General features: G+C 48.5%; 1 protein-coding gene across 2 annotated transcripts; it reads right to left on the reverse strand.

Annotated features, from left to right (window-relative positions):
- Positions 1-333: 333 nt before the first annotated feature.
- VAMP2 (vesicle associated membrane protein 2) lies at positions 334-26,784 on the reverse strand. Of its 2 annotated transcripts, XM_053362879.1 has the most exons (5): positions 26,610-26,784; positions 11,591-11,711; positions 6,348-6,506; positions 4,419-4,470; positions 334-3,149 (listed from the first exon to the last, which is right to left on the reverse strand). In XM_053362879.1, coding segments are annotated over exons 1-5 (351 nt in total). In that variant the 5' UTR covers positions 26,612-26,784; the 3' UTR covers positions 334-3,132. The 2 variants fall into 2 exon arrangements, with proteins under 2 accessions (XP_053218854.1, XP_053218853.1); XM_053362878.1 differs by lacking the exon at positions 26,610-26,784 and having other exon boundaries at positions 11,591-11,752.
- Positions 26,785-27,010: the final 226 nt, after the last annotated feature.

The following is a 27,010-nucleotide window of genomic DNA, read 5'->3' on the forward strand; positions in this document are numbered from 1 at the left end:
TGTGTAAGGTTAATTTTATTCTCACCCGCCGCTGTAGATCTTGACTCACCCCTTCTTCCCTGGTGGGGGGGGGGAGAGATAGGCCTAACTGAGGTTTGCTCCCAGTGCCAAAATGTCTCGAGATGGCCCTGCTAACTGGACGAGCAAAGATTGACATGCCATTTTCATGCTCTTGAAAAGCACGGAAAGGATTTTGTATATTTCTGTTTTTTAATGTGCGGTTACTTATTACTGATTTTCTTTCAGCCGAGTTATGAGATTCCTTCCTCTGCCCCAGCGAGTGCAGAGGCCAGCCCTTTTTCAAGACAAGACAAGCAAGACAAAGAATAATAATTGGGCGTTCTCCACAGGACATTTATTGTACTATTTTTTCCCCCTTCCAAATTTCAGGTATTTTTCACAGCATAGTCATTCCCGGTCATGTCTGTAATGAGTCCAACCCCTTTCCCGCATAACCCAGGCCTGCTGAGGAAGAGGGAAGAGGAGGGGGAGTGGGCAGCAAAGCAAAGGACCTTTCCTCACCCCCCATGTGCCCTGATCTACCCTACCCCTTAAAATACCCCTTTTCTACCTTTAATTCGTCCCCTTTCCCTACCAGAAGTTTTCTCCAACTGAGAGGGCTGCATCCAGGGAGCTGGAGAGCAGCAGTGACACCTGCTGTCCAGCTGGAGAATTGCAGCCCCTTCCCTCTCCATCCCCACGCAGCCTGCAAATCGTACCCTAAAGAAACACACCCTTTTCCACAGTATATATGGAAGACAGATGTGTCCAGGACCTCCGCTGCTGTCTGTTGTTCAAGGAGCAACCTCAAAAGCTTCCCCCTCCTCGATAGCGCCCCCCTCCCCACAACCTTGGGGTCTCCCTCTTCCCCAGCAGTTCACAATATCCAAGCATCCCCCTAAGAGAATTGCCAGCAACAGGGGAGAAGGCGCCAGTCATCTAACCTCCTAGCTCCCTTCGTTTCCCTCCGTTGTCGGGAGCTAGGATGTTAATCGGGCTTCTAAGCCTCCTCCCCCCACACGTGGTGCAAGTTCTGCCCCAACATCTCGCTAGCAAGATGCCCCTTGCCAAGTTTTCCCTCTGAACTGGCAGGGGGCACCTGACTCGCCAAGCCGCGATGGTGATTCCGCGAAACGCCGGCTCCTCTCTTAGTTCCCTCTTGAAATTCCTGGGCCTTGAGAGAGAGAGAGCGCGCGATCCAGAACCTCTCCTAGTTCCCTCTTGAAATTCCTTGGCCTCAAGAGAGCAATCCGGAACACAGAAGTGGATAAGGGATAATCTTTTTAAACATTTGCTCCCCCCCCTACTTGGGAGAAAGAGGAGGGGGGAAGAGGAGAGGGGAGGGGGAAGATGTCAAGAAAAATAAAAAAAGAGAGAGTCACACATCGCCGACATTATAAACAGGCCAAGAAATATGGCAGTTTGTGCTAAACAGGAATTCGGGATGGGGGGGGAGTTCACTCGTCACAATATCACAATTACGACATTTGCAAAGCGAAACTGGCTGATCTCGGGTGAGGATGGGGAAGTGGGGGCAGAGAGGAGGCGCTTCCCTCCCCACCCCCCACAAAAAACAGCCTGTATTCAAGCCAGCCTCCTCCCTACTCAAATCTCTCCATCCACACACACACACACACACACACAAATACACACAACACACACCCCTCCCTTGCTAGTAGTTCCATTCAGAAGTTGAGAGAGTAGACACAGAAAAACTATTTTGCTATAGCGCAAAACTGGCCCAAATAGAATTTCCTAAGTGTGGGGGGGAAAGATATTTTCTTGCTCCGAGGATTATTAAACAGCAACGCTCCCCCCCCATCCCCGTATCACTTGACGTCGAATCTGCTAGTTATCTGTGCTTTCAACACAACACACTTCTGAAAGGAACCAAAGGCAAAGCCCTAGCTTGCTTATTACCCAGACACAAATGAAGATACCCCAATTCCCGGCAAATAGGCAGTGATTGCAAGAAGAGGAGGACTGGGGAGTCATATTTTGGGGTGTGGGCAGCTATCCTGCTTCCCCTATTTAGATAACCTCGGCTCCTTTACCGGGCAGGTCTGGAATGTACACGTTATATTACCTTGTATACTCGTATTTTTATTATTATTATCAAAAAAAGAGAGGCAGTTTTCATTTAGGACATCTATGGCAGGAAAATCGTCCGCCTCTCCCGTAAGTGGCGGGAGGAGGCGAGGAGAGGGCTGTTGCAGGATTCCCAAAACAGAGCTGTTCCCTGCACCGGGGGGTGGTGGTGGTGGATAATAAGGTATAGTGTTGGTTACTTCGAACACACAGCACACAGCACAACTCCAGGAATGTTACAGAAGATCACGAAGGGTAGAGGTTCTTCCCCGCCACGGAAGGGGCTGGGATCAAAAGATAGAGCAGGCAAAGAAATTCCCGACACCCTAACACACCGCAATCTAGTCCAATGTTACAGCGGTTTGCAAGAGGCAAAGGGTCTCATCCAGACCAAGGGAAACTGGGCACTCATGGCATCCCACTTCCGACAAGGTGCCTTGAAATCTTGGGCAGTAAAAGATTGCAGGCAGGGCAGGAAAATCCACAACCCAAGACTATTCCAACATTAGTATCTGGATGACATATTTTATTTTATTTTTTGCATGGGGAGGAAGTGCGGTGGGCAGAGTGCCTTAGGAGTTTCTGAGCCCAGCTAAGTCGGGAGAAGGGTTAAGGATCACGGGGAGTTATTGGTCCTTGAAGATTTTAGTTAAAAACCAAGACACTGAAAAAACACTGTCAGAGAGAGAGAGAGAGAAGTCGGGGGTTGGCAGGAGAAGAGGAAGGGGGGAAAGATTCCATGACACATGGAAAGTCTAGTAATAAATCTACAAACAGACAAAATATATTATATTATATATATATATATATGTATAAATAACAAATCAGGCTATTTACAAGACACCCACACGCAATGCACACCCACACACACACACCGGAGGGTAGGAGGGGATTCGGGAGGGTGTAAGGGGCGTATGGAGGGAGGGGAGGTGGGGGGGAGGGCGGCTGGAAGATATGGCTGAGATCTAGAGGAGGGGGGATGCTTTGCCCCTCACGCTGCTCCCGGCCGTTGCTCCTGGATGAGAAATGGCTCCATAAATTCCATTAAGTGCTGAAGTAAACTGCAAAAAGGAGGGAGGGGAGAAGGTATGGGGGGGGAAAGGACCGTTAATAACCTCAAGAGATTTGGCCGCCCCCAAACTGTATCACTCCAACTCAGCTGTTATCCAAAGAAAAATAAATCTGTGCGGCAGGATTGGTCCAGGCAGCCAGGATGCGGTTGCTAAGGTAACCCACCTCCCAGAACACACACACAGAGGGATGGATGCTACAGCCTTCCAAAAGTGGTCCTTGACTAGAGGAAGAAGCCAGAATGGCCAAGCCAAGTTCCCACTGCCATTCAAGTCTCCTCAGCTCTTCCCATCCCCTGCCGACATTTTTTTAACCCTTTCAAAGAGGGCGCCAACATGCAACTCCTTGTTGCAGCTCTTTTCACAACCACCCTGTAAGGTAGGTCATTGTCTTGACCGTACCAGCTAAAGAGGTGCCTTAATGCATCAGAGCAAAGGCCCGACCGGACAGGTTCTTAGGATTCCTGCGGCAGCCAACCAAGTTCCTTTGAGAAGCCTTCCAGCAGGATACGGACCTCACGCCTAAAGGCCAGGCTCTAAACAATATCCACACTGCTCCAGAGCCCTTCTAGAGACCCCAGCTTATTGTCAAGGCAATAAGCAACTATTTTACTTTCAAAAGACAACTGAAGGCGGCCCCGTTTAGGGAAGTTTTTAATGTTTGATGCTGTATTGATTTTCATATTCGGTTGGAAGCCGCCCAGAGTGGCTGGGGAAAGCCAGCCAGATGGGCGGGGTAGAATTAATAAATTATTATTATTATTAACACCATCGTATCCAGATTTAAGAGCCACCCACATGGCGGCAAATGAGAGGCCCTTACAATTCAGGGGCCACGAAGAAAGGCAAAGTGTTGCCTTAAAGAAAATGACTGGAGTCAGCAGCCTGCCTGAAAACCAAACTCCCTCAGCTTAACTTCTGCACTTGCCTCTCACGGGGGGAGCTGAACTCTGCACATGCTCTTTTCTTTTCTGACTGCTTTACTTGCTCCAGCACTGAATGCTGGCATGGGGAAAAGAGGCACAAGCCCTGCTCTGGTGAAAGAGCTTTATCTGTAGAGAACAGACTGGCAGCCCTGAGCCTTTTCTCAAAAGCAGCAATGCTTTTAAAAAAAAACAGAATCTTTTCCCTCTGTGGCTGTGCAATCCTGTCTGCCAGAGGTGGGGACCTGGACCCACAACGAGCCCAACTGACTGTAAAGACAAGACAACCCGTCCCACCCCAAAAATATGGCCTTCGCTACGAGAAGGGGAAACTCACCGATGATAACGATCAAGATAATGGTGCATATCACCCCCAGGATTATCATCATCTGCAATTGGGAGAGAAGAAGGGGTGGGGGGGAAGTGAGAGCATGAGCTGGGAAAAGGTGCAAGGAGATGCAACTGGTCTCTGGGAACAAGAAAGGGCAGGAGCAGCTGAACCCCACTCCCTGCCTATGGGGGCCTTGCAAGTTGCTGCAGGAGAAGGACCCAGAGCAATATTGGGGGGGGGGGTTCTAGGGCCATGGGGAAACTGTCAAGCTCCCTTGTTATTTTTGCTGTTGAATGATGGCTGTTGTTTATGTGATCTTGTATTTACGGTACTGAAATGTTCATATATACTGTATATATACCGTATTTTTCGCTCTATAGGACGCACTTTTTCCCCTCCAAAAATTAAGGGGAAATGTGTGTTAGTCCTATAGAGCGAATGCAGGCTGCTCCGCTAAGCCCAAAGCCAGAACAGGGAGACGGAGCGCTGAGCAGTGCTCCGTCTCACTGTTCTAGCTTGGGGATGGCTGCGCAAAGCCTCCGCAGGGCAGCAGGGTGAAGGCACCGTGCTGCCCTGCGGGGGCTTCAAAGGCTGCGCTCCGGGGGCTTCAGGCAGCTATCCGCAAGCCTTTGGAGCACAGCAGGAGTTCCCGCTGCGCTCCGAAGGCTTGCGGATAGCTGCCTGAAGCCTGGAGAGCGAGAGGGGTCGGTGCTGGAGAGGCGCCGCGTAGCTTTCCCTCTCTGCACAGCACCACTTCAGCGAAGCGGGAGGAGAAATGGAAGGGGCTCCATTTCTCCTGCTGCTTCGTGGAAGTAGCGCTGAGCAGAGAGGGGGAGGATTCCCCCTCCCCCGTTCTCCCCATCCTATGGTCCGGTGCGCCCTATGGAGCGAAAAATACGGTATATTGTACGTTACCGTAATTGCTATCGTCTTGCTGCGCTATGTTATCTATCATAAAAATTGCTTTTGCACTGTTGGGTTTTCGAAATCCCTCCCTGTTTTCTTTGTCGTCGGCCGCTTTGAGCACGATTTTTTTTGCGGAAAAGCAGCATACAAATAAAACAAACGAATGAATCAATGAAGTGAGTGAACAGGAGGAAGCCCTTCCGGGGACAGATCCTGCAGCTTAGCCAACTCGGAAGCGACACACTGCACCACTCACTTCCCTTTCTCCAGTTTACAAGATTCATCCAGGGGGAATCTGCAAATATACTCAGAGGGCCAGTGCTTAAACCTTAAGTTACCATATTTTTCGCTCTATAGGACGCACCGAACCATAGGAGGGGGAGAACAGGGGAAAAAATTCTCCCCCTCTCTGCTCAGCGCCCCTTCAAAGAAACGGAACCCCGTCCATTTCTCCTCCCGCTTTGCTGAAGGGGCGCTGCGCAGAGAGGGAAAACTGTGCAGCGCCTCTCCAGCGAAGCGAAGCCTGGAGACCAAGAGGGATTGGTGTGCACCGACCCCTCTCGCTCTCCAGGCTTCAGGCGGCTATCCGCAAGCCTTCGGAGCGCGGCGGGAACTCCTGCTGTGCTCCGAAAACTTGCAGATAGCTACCCAAAGCCCCCGGAGCCCAGTGGGAGTTCCCGCTGCGCTCCGGGGGCTTCAGCGATAGCAACGCGAAGCCTCCAGAACGCAGGGGAAGCTTTCCCTCTGCACTTCGGAGGCTTCGCGTTGCTATCGCTGAAGCCAAGGAGCCTGCATTCACTCCACAGGACGCACACACATTTCCCCTTAAATTTTTGGAGGGGCAAAGTGCATCCTACAGAGCGAAAAATACGGTATATAAGTCTGAAGATTGAAACATGGATTCTTGGGGGCTGGGCAATGCTGAGCCTTCTCATTCCCAGTTAAGACCTGCACGGCCGTTTTGGCAAGGAAGGGCTTTTAGCACCGCATTCAAAGGGCGCCATGTGCCTGCTGCTCTTCTCAGGTTACCTTTAGATTCTTCCACCAGTACTTGCGCTTGAGCTTGGCTGCACTGGTTTCGAACTGGGAGGCCCCCGCCTGCAGAGCGTCAGCGCGGTCGTCCAGCTCCGAGAGCTTCTGATCCCTCTCGAGAACCTTGTCCACATTCACTCGCATGATGTCCACGACCTGGAACAGGAAGAGAAGCAGGAGAAAGGGCGGCTATTATTATTATTATTCATTTATTCGGATTTATATGCCGCTTCTCCCTCCAAGATGTGCAAGGTTCAGCACGTAGTTCTCCTCCTCACAACGACCCTGCAATGTTGTGAATGGCCAGGGTCACCTCTCCCTGGGTGAGGCCACTTCATGGCCGACTGGGGGTGCAAACCCTCCTCTCTCCCAAATTGCACTCTTAACCATTACGCCCAGGGCTGGATTTAAGTTTGATGAGGCCCTAAGCTACTGAAGGTAATGGGGCCCTTTATATGTCCAGCTGTCCTTCATCAACAACAAACTGTCACTGTTTTTTGTGTTTAATAATAATAATAATATTTTATTATTTATACCCCGCCCATCTGGCTGGGTTTCCCCAGCCACTCTGGGCAGCTTCCAACAAAACACTAAAATAAAATAACCTATTAAACATTAAAAGCTTCCCTAAACAGGGCTGCCTTCAGATGTCTTCTAAAAGTCTGGTAGTTGTTTTTCTCTTTTGACATCTGGTGGGAGGGTGTTCCACAGGGCGGGTGCCACTACTGAAAAGGCCCTCTGCCTGGTTCCCTGTAGCTTTGCTTCTCGCAGCGAGGGAACCGCCAGAAGGCCCTCGGCGCTGGACCGCAGTGTCCGGGCAGAACGATGGAGGTGGAGACGCTTCACCTATATATGCTATATGTTAAAAAAATGAATCTTTAAAAAAAATTGGGGGGGGGGCAAGAAATTGGGGTCCTAAGCTGTAGCTTGTTTAGCTTATACGTAAATCCGGCACTGATTACGCCACGCAGCTGCCAGTACAGCTTCACACTTCCTCCTGGAGACCATTGTAAAGATGAGAGGCCAACAAGCTTCTGTCGACCACAGGAAACTCTGTAGGGGGACAGAGAATGGGCCAGTCCAATCTGCCCCACTGCAAGATCTCTCACACAAGCACATGGGCTGAAAAGCCGAGAGACGGAGAGAGAAAATAGATGCAAGACAAACTCGTGGGCTGTCTCTGGATTCCCCCTCAACTCTCACCTTGTGGCAGCCATTCCATCGGGCTATCTGAACTCTTCCCTTTCCCAGCTGACCATTGCAAGGAAATGTTAAGGTAAAGGGACCCCTGACCATTAGGTCCAGTTGTGACCAACTCTGGGGTTGCAGCGCTCATCTCGTTTTACAGGCCGAGGGAGCCGGCGTCCAGCTTCCGGGTCATGTAGCCAGCATGACCAAGCCGCTTCTGGCGAACCAGAGCAGCACACGGAAACACCGTTTACCTTCCCGTCGGAGCGGTACCTATTTATCTACTTGCACTTTGTGCTTTCAAACTGCTAGGTTGGCAGGAGCAGGGTCTGAGCAACGGGACTGCCAACCTTCTGATCGGCAAGTCCTAGGCTCTGTGGTTTAACCCACAGCGCCACCCGTGTTCCAAGGAAATGTTACATGAATCTAAAACCCTCCATTTGTCAGACTCCGACTCCCGTCAACAAGGGCAGGGAGGAGAGGAGTTGCAAACCAAACCAGCATCAGCTGGAGAGTTGCAGGATCCTGACCCCTGCTGTTAAGAACCTGCTTTTTTCCTCTTCCCTCCCCATCACATTTTCTTTCCGAGGGTAGAGAAGCAGCTGCACTTTTACTGAACTTTATAAGCTGCCTTGGGAGCCTTTTCAGCTTCAGAGTGGGGTGAAAATTGCTTTGGATAAACAGAATTATTCCCCTGGGCTTTTGCTGAAGCGACACCACGACTTTTTGCAGAATTCTGCTGCTGGCTGAGCCACTGCTGGTTTGTCTTAAGTCTCAAGACTGTTTCATGACTACCGCTCGGACTACTGCAATACACTCTACATGGGGCTACCTTTGAAGGTGACCCGGAAACTGCAATTAATCCAGAATGCAGCAGCCAGACTGGTGACTGGGAGCGGCCGCCAGGACCACATAACACCAGTCCGGAGAGATCTGCATTGGCTCCCAGTATGTTTCCGAGCACAATTCAAAGTGTTGGTGCTGACCTTTAAAGCCCTAAACGGCCTCAGTCCTGTATACCTGAAGGAGCCATCGTTCAGCCCGGACGCTGAGGTCCAGTGCCGAGGGCCTTGTGGAACGCCCTCCCATCAGATGTCAAAGAGATAAACAGCTACCTGACATTCAGAAGACATCTTAAGGCAGTCCTGTTCAGGGAAGTTTTTAATGTGTGACATCTTAGTGTATTTTCGGTCTTTGTGGAAGCCGCCCAGAATGGCTGGGGAAACCCAGCCAGATGGGCGGGGTACAAATAATAAATTATTATTATTATTATTATTTCATACTCTCCTGTTGTAAGCAGCCTTGACTACAAGTATCGGGAAAGCGAGGGTGGAAGTATTTTAAATATTCTCAACAGGAGAAAGAGGCACCTCACAAGTTTCCAGAGTGGGTGAGGGAGGAGACTGCTGGCGGCTGCTAATAAGGCCTGGCTGATGAGCACAGCCAAAATTTGCAACACAGGGTTGTATTTTATTTACAGAAATATTTCTCTACCACCATACCATTAAATAGCACGATGGTGTATAATGCTAAAAAGGTAAGATGCAATTAAAAAAACAAAAATGCAGATAACCGTTAAGGAGAATGGCTGATCAAAATAAAAATTAAAGTACTGCAAAGGCCTGTCAGCATTGTTTAGTTATTGTTTATCAACTGAATTATGTCCCACCCTTTTTTTTGGTGGCGTACATGGTTCTCCCCCTCCTCAGTCGCCACAACAACCCTGTGAGGTAGGGTTAGGCCCGGAGACTAGGACTGCCTCAAGGTCACTCAGTAAGTCTCATGGTCAAGCAGGGATTCAAACCCGGGTCTCCAAGGTCCAACACGCAAACCAGTACACCACAGCGCCTCTCAGCATGAACAAGTCATTCAAGAGAAAGCCAAAAATCGTTTTAGTTCTGTTTAACCACTTTGAGGTTGGAATGATTTTAAGCGATTAAATAAAATAAAATCAAGCGGTATATAAATTTTAGTTACTAAACAAACAAAAACCGAGCATGCCTGCTGAATCTCTGCCAGGAGTGTGTTGCACAGCATAAGACCACTGGCACTAACTCCCCAAATTCTTGTTAAGGCTGACTAGGCCTCTGAAATATGGGGAACAGCTTAAAAGCAGCCCATTCGGATGACCTCAGTGATTGACCTAGGTGCAGGCGTCAGCAAACTTTTTCAGCAGGGGGCAGGTCCACTGTCCCTCAGACCTTGTGTGGGGGCTGGACTATATTTTTATGGGGGGGATGAACGAATTCCTATGCCCCACAAATAACCCAGAGATGCATTTTAAATAAAAGCACACATTCTACTCATGTAAAAACACCAGGCAGGCCCCACAAATAACCCAGAGGTGCATTTTAAATAAAAGGACACATTCTACTCATGTAAAAACACGCCGATTTCCGGACCGTCCGCAGGCCGGATTGAGGCGGCGATTGGGCCAGATCCAGCCCCTACTTTGCCTACGCATGACCTGGGGTGTTATGGGTTCAGGAGGTGGCTGCATTGCTTTATACTTGTCCCTTGATCATATCACAAAGTAGTTGCATTCTATGTTATAAATCAAGCACTGCCAGGAATTGTTTCTTTTTTGTTTTCCAGTGTATTTTCTGAGTACGTTTCTGGGCCCAATTCAAAGTGTTGGTGCTGACCATTCAAGCCCTAAACGGCCTCGGCCCAATATACTCTCCACCTGCATTGTTCAGCCTGGACACTGAGGTCCAGCCCCGGGGGTCTTCTGGTGGTTCCCTCACTGCAAGAAGTAAAGCTACAGGGAACCAGGAAGAGGGCCTTCTTGGTGGTGGCACCCGCCCTGTGGAACATTCTCCCACCAGATGTCAAGGAGATAATCAACTATCTGTCTTTCCAATGACATCTGAAAGCAGTCCTGTATCCTTTCAATGTCTAGTGTTTCACTGCTGTAAGCCGCCCAGAATGCCTGGGGAAACCAAGTCAGATGGATGGGATTGTTGTTGTTTAGTCGTTTAGTCGTGCCCGACTCTTCGTGACCCCATGGACCAGAGCACGCCAGGCACCCCTGTCTCCCGCACCTTGGTCAGACTCATGTTTAGTCGCTTCAATTCTGGTGCTGGAGGAGACTCTTGAGAGTCCCATGGACTGGCAAGAAGATCAAACACATCCATTCTTAAGGAAATCAGCCCTGAGTGCTCACTGGAAGGACAGATCATGAAGCTGAGGCTCCAAGACTTTGGCCACCTCATGTGAAGAGAAGACTCCTTGGAAAAGACCCTGATGTTGGGAAAGATGGAGGGCACAAGGAGGATGGGATAGAAGTCATAAAATTAGTAGTAGTAGCTGCAGCAGTGGCAGTAGTTTTGTTATCAATTAAAAATTGGGTGTGGCCATTTTTTTATTCTTAAAGTGTGGCCCAAAGAAAAAAGTGGTCTACAGTGACCACCAGTGGTTTTCTTGGGTTTGGGGCAGAAATCTCTCCCCGTCCTACTGGAAAGTCCATCAGAGGCTGAACCGGGGAGTTTCTGCATGCAAAGCAAAGGCTTTATCACTGAGCTACAGCCTGTGCATTTGTGCTGTATGTAGGTATGGACTTATTCCATGCTCTCCTCCCACCTGGCGTTGTGGGTTAAACCACAGAGCCTAGGACTTGCCAATCAGAAGGTCGGCAGTTCGAATCCCCGCGACAGGGTGAGCTCCTGCTGCTCGGTCCCTGCTCCTGCCAACCTAGCAGTTTGAAAGCACGTCAAAGTGCAAGTAGATAAATAGGTACCACTCCGGCGGGAAGGTAAACAGCGTTTCCGTGCGCTGCTCTGGTTCGCCAGAAGCGGCTTAGTCATGCTGGCCACATGACCCAGAAGCTGCACGCCGGCTCCCTCGGCCAATAAAGCGAGATGAGCACGGCAACCCCTGAGTCGGTCACGACTGGACCTAACAGTCAGGGGTCCCTTTACCTTTTTACGCCTCCCATCCTAAGCAAATATGTGGGAAGAGTCCCCCCCCATCCAACAGAGGTGGCAAGGAGAAGGCGGCTACTCTGCCCCAAAGTGCCCAGCCCCACACTCATCCTTGCCCACGCGACTGACCTCATCGACTTGAGCCTGAGTTTGCTGCAGCCTTCTGTTGCTGGTGAGGTTGGGGGGTGGGGGAGGAGGGCCACCCCCCTCTCCTCCGGCAGCGGGGGGCGCGGCGGCAGCGGGAGCCGACCTGCGGGCAAGAGAGAAAGCGAAAACGGTGATTATTATCATCATCATCATCATCATCATCATCATCATCTGCCCGCCCCGACTTCATCTTACATTGAAAAGTTATAGTTCCCAGCTGTCTTAGTAAGGACAGCTTACACCATAAAAACAAAGCATGGAGTACACAGCAAGGCAACTGTCCTCAAAGAACTGTGAAATGTAATTAATAGATTCAAGCCAAAAATATATACAGTGGTACTTTGGTTCTCAAACGCCTTAGAACTCAAACAACTTGGAACCCAAACCCGGAAGTAAGTGTTCCAGTTGCAAACTTTTTTTGGAAGCCAATTGTGCTCCATTTTGAGTGTTACGCTTCCGATTTGAGTGTTACGCTGAGGTCTGTCTGTTTTTGCTATTTATTTTGCCTTTTAGTGGCTTTTTGATTTGTTTTTGCGACTGTGTAGAACCCAGTTCAGCTACTGATTGTGTGACTGCAGTACACTGTTTATTGCTTTCATTTTATGGATCAATGGTCTCGTTAGATAGTAAAATTCATGTTAAATTCCTCTTTATGGGGTTGTTTTTAAAAATTTGGAACGGATTAATCCATTTGGCATTACTTTCTATGGGAAGACGCGCCTTGGTTTTGAAACGCTTTGGTTTTGGAACGGACTTCCGGAACGGATTAAGTTTGAGAACTAAGGTACCACTGTATAAAAGAAAGACGTGCAATGAAGGACTTGTCTGGAACCCACTGGCCTAAAGGTCAGATTCAGCCTTCCCATTTGGCCCACCACAAATCCTGCCTCACACAGCCATAATTAGGCCTGCCACCTGAACTGCAACACATGGGGATATTTTAGAAGGGGGTGTCATAGTGAAGGGGGGGTTAGCACTCCCTGTAACACCATGCCACAATTAGGCTTGGGGGGGGGGTGAAAAGCCTTGAGGTTTTGTGATGCCTTTTTTGAGAGGGGGCGCTCCCGAAAACGCCATATGTAGATCAGGTAATAAACATCCATTAAATGCCGATCACAGGTTATGAGCAAAGAGGCATTTCACCCTCACATGGAAAAGCCTCCTCAAAGGTAGTTCTGGGTCCAACACCAGACAGTCAACCTCTAAAAACAAAAGAAAGCATTCTACCAAACAACCATTGTGGGTGAACAAATATTTAAGATGCATGGCCTTCTTCGTGGTGGCTCTACAGCCCTGGGATACCCTCCTGGCGGATACGCATCTGTCTTGTAGACAGAAACTGAGAGCATCCTTTTGCAGATGCAGACACTGAAATCATAATATTTCCAACTTGCTTTTCTGTTTTTAATTTTAATCCATGCTGCTTTTAGACTCTGCTGTTTATACTGTAATCCATATTATATATTGATTTTTATAGATACGGGTTTCTGTTAACCTTCATTGCATCGTCCATTCTCAGTTCCCCACAAGCAAAAAGAACAAAACAAAATAACAATGCCACCAGCCTTGCATTTAAGTTCCCAAAAGTGATGACATAAAGAACTAGCAGCCATCAAAACATTTAGGAACCCGTCTTCCTACATAATTGTGTTACGTCAGTTGTCATTACATTGATGGCCCAGAAAAAACTAAAAACAAAACAAACAAAAACGCTTGTTGTGCTGTATTGTTTTTAACACTCGATTGGGAGCCGCCCAGAGTGGCTGGGGAAACTCAGCCAGATGGGCGGGGTATAAATAATAAGTTGTTGTTGCTGCTGTTGTTGTAAACTCATACTTGCTATAGGCAACTTGATATATACAGTGGTACCTTGGTTTACGAACTTAATCTGTTCCGGAAGCCCGTTCTTAAACCAAAGTGTTCTTAAACCAAGGTGTGCTTTCCCATAGCAGCGGAGGACTCAATTTACAAATGGAACACGCTCAACAGGAAGTGGAACATGTTCTTATTCCATGGCAAAGTTCACAAACCAAAACACCTACTTGCGGGTTTGCAGCGTTCTTAATCCAAGTTGTTCATAAACTAAGCTGTTCTTAAACCAAGGTACCACTGTACAGGAATTACCCCCACCCCATAATTGCTCAAAAGGGCTTTATCTCTCTATCTTCAGAGGGAGATTCATGACTATCTTTTCCAACAAATACGGCCAGCCGTATCCATAATGGCCACTTTGAGCAGCTTCGGGATTCAGCTTCTCTTGGTACGGAATTTGGTTGTCCGTGGCTACAGAGGTTTTTGAAAATCGGCCCCAGGGCTTGCAAGTCCTGACAGCACACACAGACCCAGGCACCTGGCTGAAGCACCTGCCCAAATGGGAGACACACCTTGAGCTCTAGAGTGAGGAAAGGATGAGATGCAAATGGAATAAACTAAAATAAACACCCACATCATTGGCTTGCGTCAAAGACACTGTACAAACAGAGGGCAGGGAATTAACACAACAACCCTTAACTTCTGCCAGAATGATAATTTGTCAAAATGGGTGGGGTCAGGGAAGACAGAACACCATCCCTGAGAGAATGGATAACTAATAGTATACAATGGTATTCAAACGCCAAAAACCCAAAAGTAAGTATTACGGTTTTTTAACGTTTTCTGGAAGCTGGACGTCCAATGCAGCTGTCGGCTATTGTTTCCGGGGCGCCTGCACCAATCAGAAGCTGTGCCTTGGTTTTCTAACATTTTAGAAGGCAAACGGACTTCCAGATCGGATTAAGCTTGGCGCTTTTGTTTTTGCTATTTATTTTGCGCCTTTGTTTTTGAAGCTTTTTTGGTTAATTTGGTTTTGTGACTGTGTGGAACCCAGTTCAGCCACTGATTGATTGATTGTGTGACTGTGGAAATGAATAAAAGCCCCCCATCCAAACAATGACTATCATCAGTGCAGGTAAGAATTTTTTTTAAAAAATTAATATCTACAATACTGTCTTATTCATTTTATATGACAGCACATTGATTATTTGTTGTTGTTTAGTCGTTTAGTCGTGTCCGCCTCTTCGTGACCCCCTGGACCAGAGCACGCCAGGCCCTCCTGTCTTCCACTGCCTCCCGCAGTTTGGTCAGACTCATGTTTGTAGCTTCGAGAACACTGTCCCACCATCTCATCCTCTGTCGTCCCCTTCTCCTTGTGCCCTCCATCTTTCCCAACATCAGGGTCTTTTCCAGGGAGTCTTCTCTTCTCATGAGGTGGCCAAAGTCTTGGAGCCTCAGCTTCAGGGTCTGTCCTTCCAGTGAGCACTCAGGGCTGATTTCCTTCAGAATGGAGAGGTTTGATCTTCTTGCAGTCCATGGGACTCTCAAGAGTCTCCTCCAGCACCAGAATTCATTTTATGGATCAATGGTCTCGTTAGATAGTAAAATTCATGGTAAATTGCTGTTTTAGGGTTTTCTTAAAAGTCTGGAACAGATTAATCCATTTTGCATTACTTTCTATGGGAAAGCGTGCCTTGGTTTTGGAACGCTTTGGTTTTGGAACGGACTTCCAGAATGGATTAAATTTGAGAACCAAGGTACTCCTGTACATGGTTATGCTTACATATACGGTGAGAGAAACTGAGAGGGTAGGCGACAAGGCAAAGTCTCTATCGAGAAATCTGAGTCTTTTTATAATGCACTCATGTCACAAGGTAGAGGATAATGAAAGCCCATCTGTGTTACTTGCAACCTTGTGATGTTAATTTATTATGTCCTGTTTCATTATGGAAATTTGTTCCTCTGTGTTTAGTTCTAGCTATCTCTTTCTAGTTTTATTTGGCCTCTGTTACTACACTTTGCTATAAGTAAATATATGTAAATAATATGTGAATAAATAAATATAAACCCCTATATAACCCCACCCATAGCTTCCCAAGTGCCCAGCACAAACCTACCTTCCCCATCAGCAGTTTTGTTTAAATGCCACAAAAACTGAACAATTTAAAATAAAGACGGTAACTGCAATGCAACCCCCCCCCCAAAAAAGACTACCCTTTTTAAAGCAAGAAAACAGCACCCGGCCCCTGCCAGAAAAAAGAGGATCTGCTGGGCATTGGGGGGGTCTACACTACAAAAACTCTGGTGGGTTTAAGATAACAGGCTATAATTAGAGGGGATTAAGAGCAAGGACTCTATATTTAATCCCTGGAAAGGGAGACCTGGACAGCATCATATCAAGCTTTTACACCACACAAGGAAGCAGCTATGGGTAGCCCAAAATCCTGCAGACCACAGGACCCTGATTTTCAAACGAAGAATGAAATCGTCTAATTCCCATGGAATACACCCCGCCCACATCAAAACAGCTCAGCTTAGGCAGAACACCTCAAATTCCTGAAACACCCATGTTTTTCGGGTACCTTTTCCAGATTTGATTTGCATCCATAGAAACAAAGGCTTTGGGGGGGCTTTTCCCCCCAGGTCTGTGCTCAGTAACCTTGGTTTGCACCAACTGAGCCTCGTTTTCGAAACAATTAAAATGAAAGAGGAAAATGTGGAGGAAAGGGACCTGCAATTCCCTGACAGACATAGACACACACACACATTCCCAAGTGCCTTCTATTTTCAGACAGTGACGCCACACCACTGAAACAATGGCAAGTAAAGGGCTGGGATCATCCATTGGGGGGGAGACAAGGCTAGAGAAACAAAACCAGCAAGACACAGAACAAAAAATGAGTTACCAGATCTGATTTGGTTTCCCTCCCTCCCTTTCCTTTTTTTTTTTTTTTTTAAAGAGAGAGAGAAATCCCAGGCCATTGGAGACCATGTTGAGGACAGAATACATGGTTATGTAAAAGGGTCTTGGGAGGGTGTGCGCTGGGGCCCAGAAATTCAGCGTACCCCATAAACCTTTGTCTTTATGGGTTTGCTAACCCACAGAGCTCCTGCCAACCTAGCAGCTCGAAAGCACGTCAAAGTGCAAGTAGATAAATAGGTACCACTCCGGCGGGAAGGTAAACGGCGTTTCCGTGCGCTGCTCTGGTTCGCCAGAAGCGGCTTAGTCATGCTGGTCACATGACCTAGAAAAACTGTCTGCAGGCAAACGCCGGCTCCCTCAGCCTGTAAAGCGAGATGAGCGCCGCAACCCCAGAGTCAGTCACAACTGGACCTAATGGTCAGGGCTCCCTGTACCTTAACCCACAGAGCAAGTTGAGATGAGCTTCTAAGGCTGCATTCCCCAACTCAGCGCCCTCCAGATGCTGTAGACCAGTGATGACCAAACTCGGCCCTCCAGCTGTTTGGGGACTACAATTCCCATCATCCCTGACCACTGGTCCTGTTAGCTGGGGATGATGGGAGTTGTAGTCCCCAAACAGCCAAGTTTGGCCATCACTGCGTAGACTAGTGCTTGCCATCAACCCCAGACACTGGCCACACTGGCTGATGGGAGTTGTAATGCAAAACATCTGGAGAGCGCCCTTGAAGGCTTCGTTCTGATTAAGTGATGTAACTGGGACCTCTTACGTCGCAGAATAACTCCTCCTTCCCTCAAAAAAAGAAAGAAAAATGCCCTGCACATAGAGATGTAGCACATCCCATAACCTTTTAAAATGTGGTTCTTTTTTAGGAGGGGTATTACTGGGTTATTGCTTTTATTTTTTATCTTATCTACAGTGGTACCTCGGGGTAAGTACTTAATTCGTTCTGGAGGTCCATTCTTAACCTGAAACTGTACTTAACCTGAAGCACCACTTTAGCTAATGGGGTCTCCTGCTGCTGCCGCACCGCCGGAGCACAATTTCTGTTCTCATCCTGAAGCAAAGTTCTTAACCTGAAGCACAATTTCTGGGTTAGTTGAGTCTGTAACCTGAAGCGTATGGTAACCTGAGGTACCACTGTACTGTGATCTTTTTATGTAAACCGCCCTGAGACCTCCGGGTATAGGGCGGTATATGAATTCAATAAATTAAAATTTTAAAATAAAATAAATAAAGGAAAGCAGAGGCTCACACTAGCACCCTTTCCACTTGCACATTACCTTTTCTATATGCAAGGGACTTTCCCCGCAGGGAAGTCACATGAAATGCAGTCTGAAATGGTACAGCCCGGATGCAGGACTGGCTAACTCTCAGCAGCTGTGGGGGAAGCTGCCAAGCACACAGCTCCAAGGGCTACGAGGCAGAGCGACAACGCTTTGTCCCCATGGTTGGAGAAAATAAATGCTTCTGAATATCAGGAAGGGAGAAGGTTCCTGTGCTCAGGTCCTGGCTGGACTGGATGGGCCCTTAGCCTGATCCAGCAGAACTTATCTTATGTTCTTAGGCCAATTAAGAAATTTCTTCCTTTTGTTTTCCCCCCGTTGCATTTTTAAGAACACCAGGCCCCGTTCGACGTGTCGAGGACAGAGATATACAGTGGTACCTCGGGTTACATACGCTTCAGGTTACAGACTCTGCTAACCCAGATATAGTGCTTCAGGTTAAGAACTTTGCTTCAGGATGAGAACAGAAATTGTGCTCCGGCGGTGCGGCAGCAGCAGGAGGCTCCATTAGCTAAAGTGGTACCTCAGGTTAAGAACAGTTTCAGGTTAAGAACGGACCTCTGGAACGAATTACGTACTTAACCTGAGGTACCACTGTACGTGGAACCAGTTTCGTTTTGTTTCTCTCCCTCGCGTGCTATTCTTATGTTTTCATTTAAAAAAGAAAGAAACACGTTAAGCCCCAGTAGGAAGGCAAGATTGATGATAAATGCAGTAGCTAACGGCTTCAACATTTCTCACGATAATGAGGTCGGGGTGGTCCATGGACAGAAGGGGAAGCAAATCAGTTACGTGCAGGATATTTTGACCAAGATGCTAAGTAACCATCGAACCACCTCCAGCTCAGAGCAGCACACCTTGTTATTTCTGGAACCAGCACAAAAACCCCCCACCAAGAACGAAAATGAATGATGGGAGAGAGCACCACCCCTCCGACTTTTGAGGGAAGCACTGGCTACTGGAAGACAAAAAATAAAAATAAATAGTATTGCAATTCCATCCTGCTTTTTCCTCCTTGGAGTTCAAGGTGCATGAATGGTTCTCCTCTTCTTCATTTAATTTCCCCAGCAACCCTGTGGGGTAGGTTGGGCTGAATGGGGATTTGAAGACTGCTCTTCCAGATCCTTCGTTATTGTTGTTTAGTCGTGTCCAACTCTTCGTGACCCCCTGGACCAGAGCACGCCAGGCACTCCTGTCTTCCACTGCCTCCCGCAGTTTGGTCAAACTCATGCTGGTAGCTTTGAGAACACTGTCCCACCATCTCGTCCTCTGTCCTCCCCTTCTCCTTGGGCCCTCCATCTTTCCCAACATCAGGGTCTTTTCCAGGGAGTCTTCTCTTCTCATGAGGTGGCCAAAGTCTTGGAGCCTCAGCTTCAGGATCTGTCCTTCCAGTGAGCACTCAGGGCTGATTTCCTTCAGAATGGAGAGGTCTGATCTTCTTGCAGCCCATGGGACTCTCCAGAGTCTAGTCCATCACTAACCACTATACCACACTTGAGGCAGGTTATAGGTGTCCAGCCCAGATAAAAGCTCAAAATCTGAGCAACTGCTGTATAGGCTGCAAAAGTTATCACCTGCTAGTTCAAAGAGAGGGAGGTACCTTCGAGGTTGGCATGTGAGTTTGACTTCACTCCCCCCCCCTCCTGCTCAGCTAGCTGCGTGGAAATTTCTCTGTTGAGGGGAGGGAGGAACTGTACAGTTCAAGTTACCAGTCCTCAGGAAGGAAATGCAAGAAGCATTCACTCCGAAAGGGATAAATCAACACCCTCCAGCACCAGCTTCTTCCAAAAAGCCATTAGAGACACTTCAGAAAATGGACAGAGCACTCTGTGCATTCAGGATTTGAATTTAATCAACAAAACCCCAGGTTTTAAAGTGCTGGTATACATACATAGATTGGGACACGGGTGGCGCTGTGGTCTAAACCACAGAGCCTAGGGCTTGCCGATCAGAAGGTCGCGGTTCGAATCCCCGCAACGGGCTGAGCTCCCGTTGTTCGGTCCCTGCTCCTGCCAACCTAGCAGTTCGAAAGCACCTCAAAGTGCAAGTAGATAAATAGGTACCACTCCAGCGGGAAGGTAAACGGCGTTTCCGTGCGCTGCTCTGGTTCGCCAGAAGCGGCTTAGTCATGCTGGCCACATGACCCGGAAGCTGTACGCCGGCTCCCTCGGCCAATAAAGCGAGATGAGCGCTGCAACCCCAGAGTCGTCCACAACTGGACCTAAGGGTCAGGGGGCCCTTTACCTTTATACATACATAGATAAATACCCTGCTGGTCTCTGCCCCCTTCCTCATCCCATTATTGTGCAGGGCGCAAGACAGCAAAAAAATAAAATAAAATTCACTACTACCAGCTAGCTAGAATTCCAAGTGCAGATAGCATTGCACACTTAAATCAAATGTTGCGCTGAGAAAAACAGGAGGCGGAAAATGCACTACTTTGGCCTTTGCGTGTGCATGAATGGGAAGGGGCACCAGAAGAGAACAGGCAGCAGGGCACAGACCCGGGAAAAGCGATATAGCTCAGTGGGTCTGAGCATGTGCTTCGCACGTGAAAAGTTCCAGTTTTAATCCTCAGGGGGATAAGGCTATATGAATTCCTGGAGAGCTGCTACAGATCAGTGTGGTCTATATGAAGCTAGGTGGACCAACTGTCTGACTCAGGATAAAGTGACTTCTTGAGTTTCTGTCTTCCATCCAGGTAAAAGGTAAAGGGACCCCTGACCATTAGGTCCAGTCGTGGCCGACTCTGGGGTTGCGGCACTCATCTCACTTTATTGGCCGAGGGAGCTGGCATACAGCTTCCGGGTCATGTGGCCAGCATGACTAAGCCGCTTCTGGTGAACCAGAGCAGCGCATGGAAACGCCGTTTACCTTCCTGCCGGAGCGGTACCTATTGATCTACTTGCACTTTGACGTGCTTTCGAACTGCTAGGTTGGCAGGAGCAAGGACCGAGCAACGGGAGCTCACCCTGTCGCGGGGATTCGATCCGCCGACCTTCTGATCGGCAAGTCCTAGACTCTGTGGTTTAACCCACAGCGCCACCCGTGTCCCCATCCACCCAGGAGCTCTCCCCAATTCAAAGAATCGGGAAGAGAGAAGAACCTGGAGCTGGCTGCTGCCAGCCAGAGCAGACAGAACTGGGCTGGAAGAATGAAAGGCCTGAGGTCCGTATGAGGTGGCAACTTCCCCAGGACATAGAGGGGATCTCAGCAGCTGCCTGGCCTCAGGAAACAGGAAACGTGCAGAACTGCAGAGATCCTCCGAAAAATAAACCCTTAAAAAACCTACTTGGCGATAATAAACCGGCCAGGAATTCGTCCTCCAATCAAGTGGCACGTACCAAGGTAATTTAAGTAATTTATACATCAGATAAAGGACAGGCTTATCGCTTGGAGGCAAATGCACATCCAAAGTCTGACTTTGTTATGCCAAGTCATTTGGTAAAGACAAGGATGAAGGTTCAAGGGTCAGGGTCCCAAAGGGGGCTTATAAATGGGCAGTGGGGGGCATTGTTGTTGTTTAGTCGTGTCCGCCTCTTCGTGACCCCCTGGACCAGAGCACGCCAGGCCCTCCTGTCTTCCACTGCCTCCCGCAGTTTGGTCAAACTCATGCTGGTACCTTCGAGAACACTGTCCAACCATCTTGTCCTCTGCCGTCCCCTTCTCCTTGTGCCCTCCATCTTTCCCAACATCAGGGTCTTTTCCAGGGAGTCTTCTCTTCTCGTGAGGTGGCCAAAGTACTGGAGTCTCAGCTTCAGGATCTGTCCTTCCAGCGAGCACTCAGGGCTGATTTCCTTCAGAATGGAGAGGTTTGATCTCCTTGCAGTCCATGGGACTCTCAAGAGTCTCCTCCAGCACCAGAATTCAAAAGCATCCATTCTTCGGCGATCAGCCTTCTTGATGGTCCAGCTCTCACTTCCATACATCACTACTGGGAAAACCATGGCTTTAACTATATGGACCTTTGTTGGCAAGGTGATGTCTCTGCTTTTTAAGATGCTGTCTAGATTTGTCATTGCTTTCCTCCAAAAAGAAGGCGTCTTTTAATTTCATGACTGCTGTCACCATCTGCAGTGATCATGGAGCCCAAGAAAGCAAAATCTCTCACTGCCTCCATTTCTTCCCCTTCTATTTGCCAGGAGGTGATGGGACGGATGTGACTGCCTTTGGAAACCCAGGGATTTACATCACAGAGTGGCCCCGCCTACTTTTGCCTCTGGCCCCACCCACCACTCGCACATGGCCCGCAGGAGCGAATGTGGCCCTTGAGCTGGGAGCGGGGCCCCCACAGATGTGACAAAAGCTCTCATGAGAGAGGAGTTATCTCAGTGGGGTTGGTGGGTGTTATCTGCAAGGCCAAAACATGACTTCACACCAGATAAGGAGGTGACTTGAATCATCTTCTGACTACTCCTTTGTTTTAAAGGCACAAAGGATGTACTTGTTGTATCAGCTGCTCAGAACAAAAGGTTTTGTTTGTTCTATATTAAGCAATTCCTCTTTTTTTCCTTTTTACTCCATTTCCCCCCCTCCGGTCAAGCCATCTGCTGAGGTTCCATGCGGCTAAAGGCACATCTTGACAGGCTGGGGAAGATCGATCAATCAATCGATCAGTTCATTTCCATATAACGTGACACGGATCAGCCAGGGATGATCGTCACGATTTAGGCAAGCCCACACCCGCTCCCTGCCTCAGGCCAGCAAAAGACAAGCACAGGCAAGGCCGTAAAACATTCCTGTGGTCTAGTAACTTGGTCAGGTTTTATTTTCCAAGGCTGCTAAACATCAGGAGAGGGGAGGGAAAAAATGAAGGGCGCAAGACAGAGAATCACAGATCCACGTAATACATACCGAAAATTATTTGCACATCCTGGGACAGCCTCAGAGAGCGTACCCCTGTCTCCTTTACAAAACCCACCTTGCAAATTATGGACTGCCAGAAAAAGGCAGTTTCAAGTAAAGAGGAGTGGGAGAAGAGATCAATTCATTGAAAGTAGGGCAGGGGGAGATTGAAGGGAGGGAGGGTATTTGATCACAGCTCTAGGCCTCTCCTCTCTTTAATTCAAGCCAACCACACCCCCTCAAGAAGAGAGCCAGGGGAATTTACAGACCACTCCTAGGATGGGAATGTGTTTCAGGTTCAGAATCACAGCACTGTAGAGCTGGAAGGGACCTAAGGGTCATCCAGTCCAACCTCCTGTAAATGCAGGAATCGTTTGCCCCGTGTGGGGCTCGAACCCACAACCCTGACTTCAATGTGAACACTCCCAAGTCACTCGGACCCATTAAGGTTTTTTGTCACTATCTGGAGGGGGTGTTCACCACAATTACTTCTGGTACAAGTATAAACTTTTTAAGTCCTCAGACCTTTCAGAGCAAGAACTGGGAGAATCAATATCTCCATGTCTCTCCCTGCCCTTCTAAAAAGAGGGGAATTATTATTAAATCGGAGGAAGCAAAGAAGAGATTCAAAGGGTGGACAGAGAAGAAAGTGTGCACAATTAAATATGCCAGTTCATTGGAAGAGAGAATGCTAAATGGCATGATTTGATATGTCCCCTCACCCAAATCCGTTATTTGATTTGGCTGCACAGATGCTGCTCAGTTTCCCTTTCCAACGCTACAATTCTATGGTTCTACGACTACAACTCCCATCATCCCCTGGCAGTTTAGTCAAGGATGATGGGAGTTGTGGTCCCACAACATCTGAGGGCAACGCCCCCCTCCCCAAAGTTTAAGAAGGTTGCTTTGAGGCGGGGGTTCCCAAACCTGGGTCTCCAGCTGTTTTTCTCAGACTACAATTCCCATCATCCATGACTACTGGTCTTGCCAGCTAGGGATGATGGGAGTTGTAGTCCAAAAAAACAGTTGGGGACCCAAATTTGGGAAACACTATTTTAAGGTATACAGAGGAGATGGAGGGAATGGCGATAATACTGCTGGCAATGAGTTACATTCATTAAAGAGGGAGAGAGAATATATTGTTGGACGAGTGTTATGAAGAACTGGCTAATTAGTTTCTCTTGCACATATAAACCTGCTAGTTTTGATATATTTTAAATTCACATGCTGGACACATGATATTACTGAGCTATCATCTGATTAAGTACACAAGTCAGGTCGGTAGGCCCATTTAAAAAACCCCCGCTGAAGACTGGAGTAAGCTCACATCAAAATCTGTGGCTCATCTGTGGGATATTGGTGGATTTTTGTGGATAAAATATAGCTGTAGGTCTACACAGCATAAGCTTTATTAATACTCAGGCAGAAAAAAGTCCGCATAGTCAAACACAGCTGTGGGGGTGGGGGGAAACGATGTAAGTTTATAATTTTTGCACCGGCTGATTTTTATTATTTTAAATCTCATTACAAAGTCATCATCTGCTAATTTAGCAGCTGTTCTCTCTGTGTTTGAGCTCACAATATTCCCACAAGGGGGCAGGGAGAAGAGGGAGGACTTTTCTCCACAAGGTACGGAAGCGCCACTTGGAACCTCAGAATGTTTTTGCAATTATTATTATTATTATTATTATTATTTATTAAATCTGCATACTGCCCTCCACCTGTAGATCTCAGAGCGGCTTTGCATCGCAGAGAGCCGTGTTCCGTCACAGCCCAGCAGTGCCAGCCATTCCTTCAGGAGCAAAATCCCCAGAATTCACCACCAAAATGCCTGCCCCCCCTCCTTTGAATTCTTCAGCCCCGAACGAATTCTAGACCATCTGTGTGCATGCAGAGTGCAGCATCCTCATCGGCCAAGCATGCCTCAAGCATTTCTGCAGCGGACTCAAAACCATCTTGCCCTCCCATCACCTTCTATTTTTAAAGAAATTTGCCAGAAAAATCTCCCAGTCTCGCTGCACATCTGTTCCTGCTTGCCATCCTGTCACCGCCTTCAACAACCCTCGATTCTTGGGCATGCACACCACCGTAGCCCCCAAAATGTACCCACAACAAATGTATTCATTCATTCCTTTCCCCTCACCTTCCCCAATCCCTCCACACCTTGTTCTCTCTCCATTGAACCTGCCTGTTTTTCTCAATTAAGCACGTACATTTCCTGTCCATAACACACAGACCCGACTCTAAATCTCACCTCCCCAAATCCAGTCTTACCACCTCCTCCACAATGTCATCCCCTGTCCCCATCCCCATCCCCTTTCAGAGCTTAGGAAGCGTTTTTGGGAAAGACAACACAAAATTCGTGAAGGATCTACATCCCCCCCCAGAAAGAAAAACAGAAAATTTCATATTGGGGGGTGGTCTCTAAGACTCCTTTCTATGGTGCACAGCGGGAGCCCACACCACAAAGATGCCAATCACAGCAACGAAAGGAAGCTGAGGTTTTTGCAGAATAAAGGGGGGGCATTCCACTCCCGTCTTCCTGCCACCACAAAAAGAGGAACAAACAGCAAAGGTTGAATGAAAATCAAGGAAGTGACAACTGCCTGGGAATAAAGGGTATTTTTAGCGTCATCTGTCTGCCTGCTTGCGTTTGCAAAATCTAAAAATACTCAAAAGGGGGAATATGGGAGGGGTGGCAGGTCTTAAACGTGCCCCCCCCACACATCTCCATTATTTCAGCCGTGGTGAGGGGCTGTATCTAGTGCCTTGCTGAAGAGGAAAAATGGAAAGTGGGGGCACTGAATACATATATCTAGTCAGATGATGCTTTCAGAACACCCCCCCCCCGTCGATTTCAACCACCAAAGCATTTGGCATCCACTGGCGCTTGTGGGGAGGGGGGTATCGCTAGGCACCCACCACCACCATATACCTAACACCTGTAACCAAGGGGGGAGAATCTGTTAATTTTTTACACTGACACAGGAATCAGTTAATCGCCTCCAGGTATGCTAATGGAGGAGAAAAAGGGAGGAAGCAGGCACTCCCATTTAAAAAAACAACAGCAGAAACATTATATGCATGCAGATTTTTTTTAAAAAATGTATTTAATGCTAGCCTTTTCCTGCAAAATATATTTAAAAAGAGGGAAGAGGAGGCAATTCTCCATCAAAGCAAGCAGAGATTAAATGGATGGGGACAAGATTAAAGCGGAATGCCCGACTATTTATTAAAATCACCTTCCCTAGATCCTGGCTACATCAAGAAGATTTCGGGGGGGGGTGTTAAAATAAAACAGGGCTCTCCTATACGTCCTCCCCCAAGGAGGGTAAGGATCATACACGATGACCTCATTTATTTCTCGCTATCTTAGGGGAAATGCAACACCGCATGTTGTTTATTTCTCTCCTTGCCTATTTTAGGGGGGCTTTCTCCCTCCCCCCCATTGAGGTGGGGGGGGATGAGATGAGAGATGCAACATTGCAACCAGTTGATCCCTTCGCCTGCGGAAAGATGCGAGGTTTGGAGAGGAGGGGGAAAGCTTGGCGGTGGCGGGAGAGGCACCCCCCCCCGGCCATCTCTTTCAAGGTGGAGGAAGGCTCCTTGCCCCCACCCCACTCGATCTCTTCCAGCCAACTCACGTCCTTGCCCTGATCCCCCCCCTCCTTCCCTAGATCGCCTTAGGCTGATGTGTGGGTGGGCGAAGAGAGACACAAAAGGATAACGCGCTTTGGCGTGGGGGATGGGGGGGGCAGCGCAACGTTTCCACATTCATTTCTCACCATTGCGCTCCCTTCACCCAGCGCGACGCCCTGAAAACCTGGTTGTTGTTTTGCAAAGGACGGCGGCCAAGCCCTTCGCCGCCTCCTTCTCCCCAAAATGGGGGTCCAAACCTAATGCACAAACACTAATGCAAGCCGGGGGTGATTGCACGCCATCGATCTCGTTGCAATGAGCCCCCCCCCTCAAGCACCGATAAAGGAGGAAAAACCACCCGCGGGGGTCCATTGCGTGGGCGGCTCTGAGCCGGCGAGCAAACGTCAAAACCCTCTCTTTTTTCACATGCACCCGCCTCTATGCACCCTGAAGAGCATTGCTCGCCCCGCGGCACTTTGCAAATGGGGCGCTACTCACATCTCCGGGGATGCTGGTCGAGGCGGTTGCGGGGCTCGGAACGGGGCTGGCGGCGGCCGCGGCGGCACCTGCTGCTGGGCTCGCGCTCACGGAATGTGACCGCGGGACCGCTTCGGCTGAGTCGGGAAGATGGCGGCCGAGCTGCTGGCATCCGGGCACTTGGGAGAAGGGAGCAGGACTGGGGAGGAGGAGGAGGAGGATGAATGGCACTGGGAAAGGGAGGGGCGGGGCAAAGGGAGGGGGAGCACCTGCGCGGCCGCCATGTTGGCTTGCCTCGTTTCCCTCACAGCAGGCCTTGCAATATGACTCGCTTACCCTCCTTCCCCACCAATGATGACCAGGGAATGGGGGAATGAAACGAAATAAAACGAAATAAAATAAAATAGTGTCCAATACAAAAT

The sequence above is a fragment of the Podarcis raffonei genome, chromosome 13, assembly GCF_027172205.1.
Source record: "Podarcis raffonei isolate rPodRaf1 chromosome 13, rPodRaf1.pri, whole genome shotgun sequence".
Taxonomy (NCBI): domain Eukaryota; kingdom Metazoa; phylum Chordata; class Lepidosauria; order Squamata; family Lacertidae; genus Podarcis; species Podarcis raffonei.

Bases quoted from the DNA above. Each gene is read 5' to 3' on its own strand.
- VAMP2 (XM_053362878.1), bottom strand. From the start codon at position 11,752: ATGATAATAATCACCGTTTTCGCTTTCTCTCTTGCCCGCAGGTCGGCT. The intron at 6,507-11,590 runs GTCAGTCGCGTG...TTCCTGTTCCAG, and splicing joins CTCAGGCTCAAGTCGATGAG to GTCGTGGACATCATGCGAGT. The intron at 4,471-6,347 runs GTAACCTGAGAA...TCCCAATTGCAG, and splicing joins ACTGGTGGAAGAATCTAAAG to ATGATGATAATCCTGGGGGT.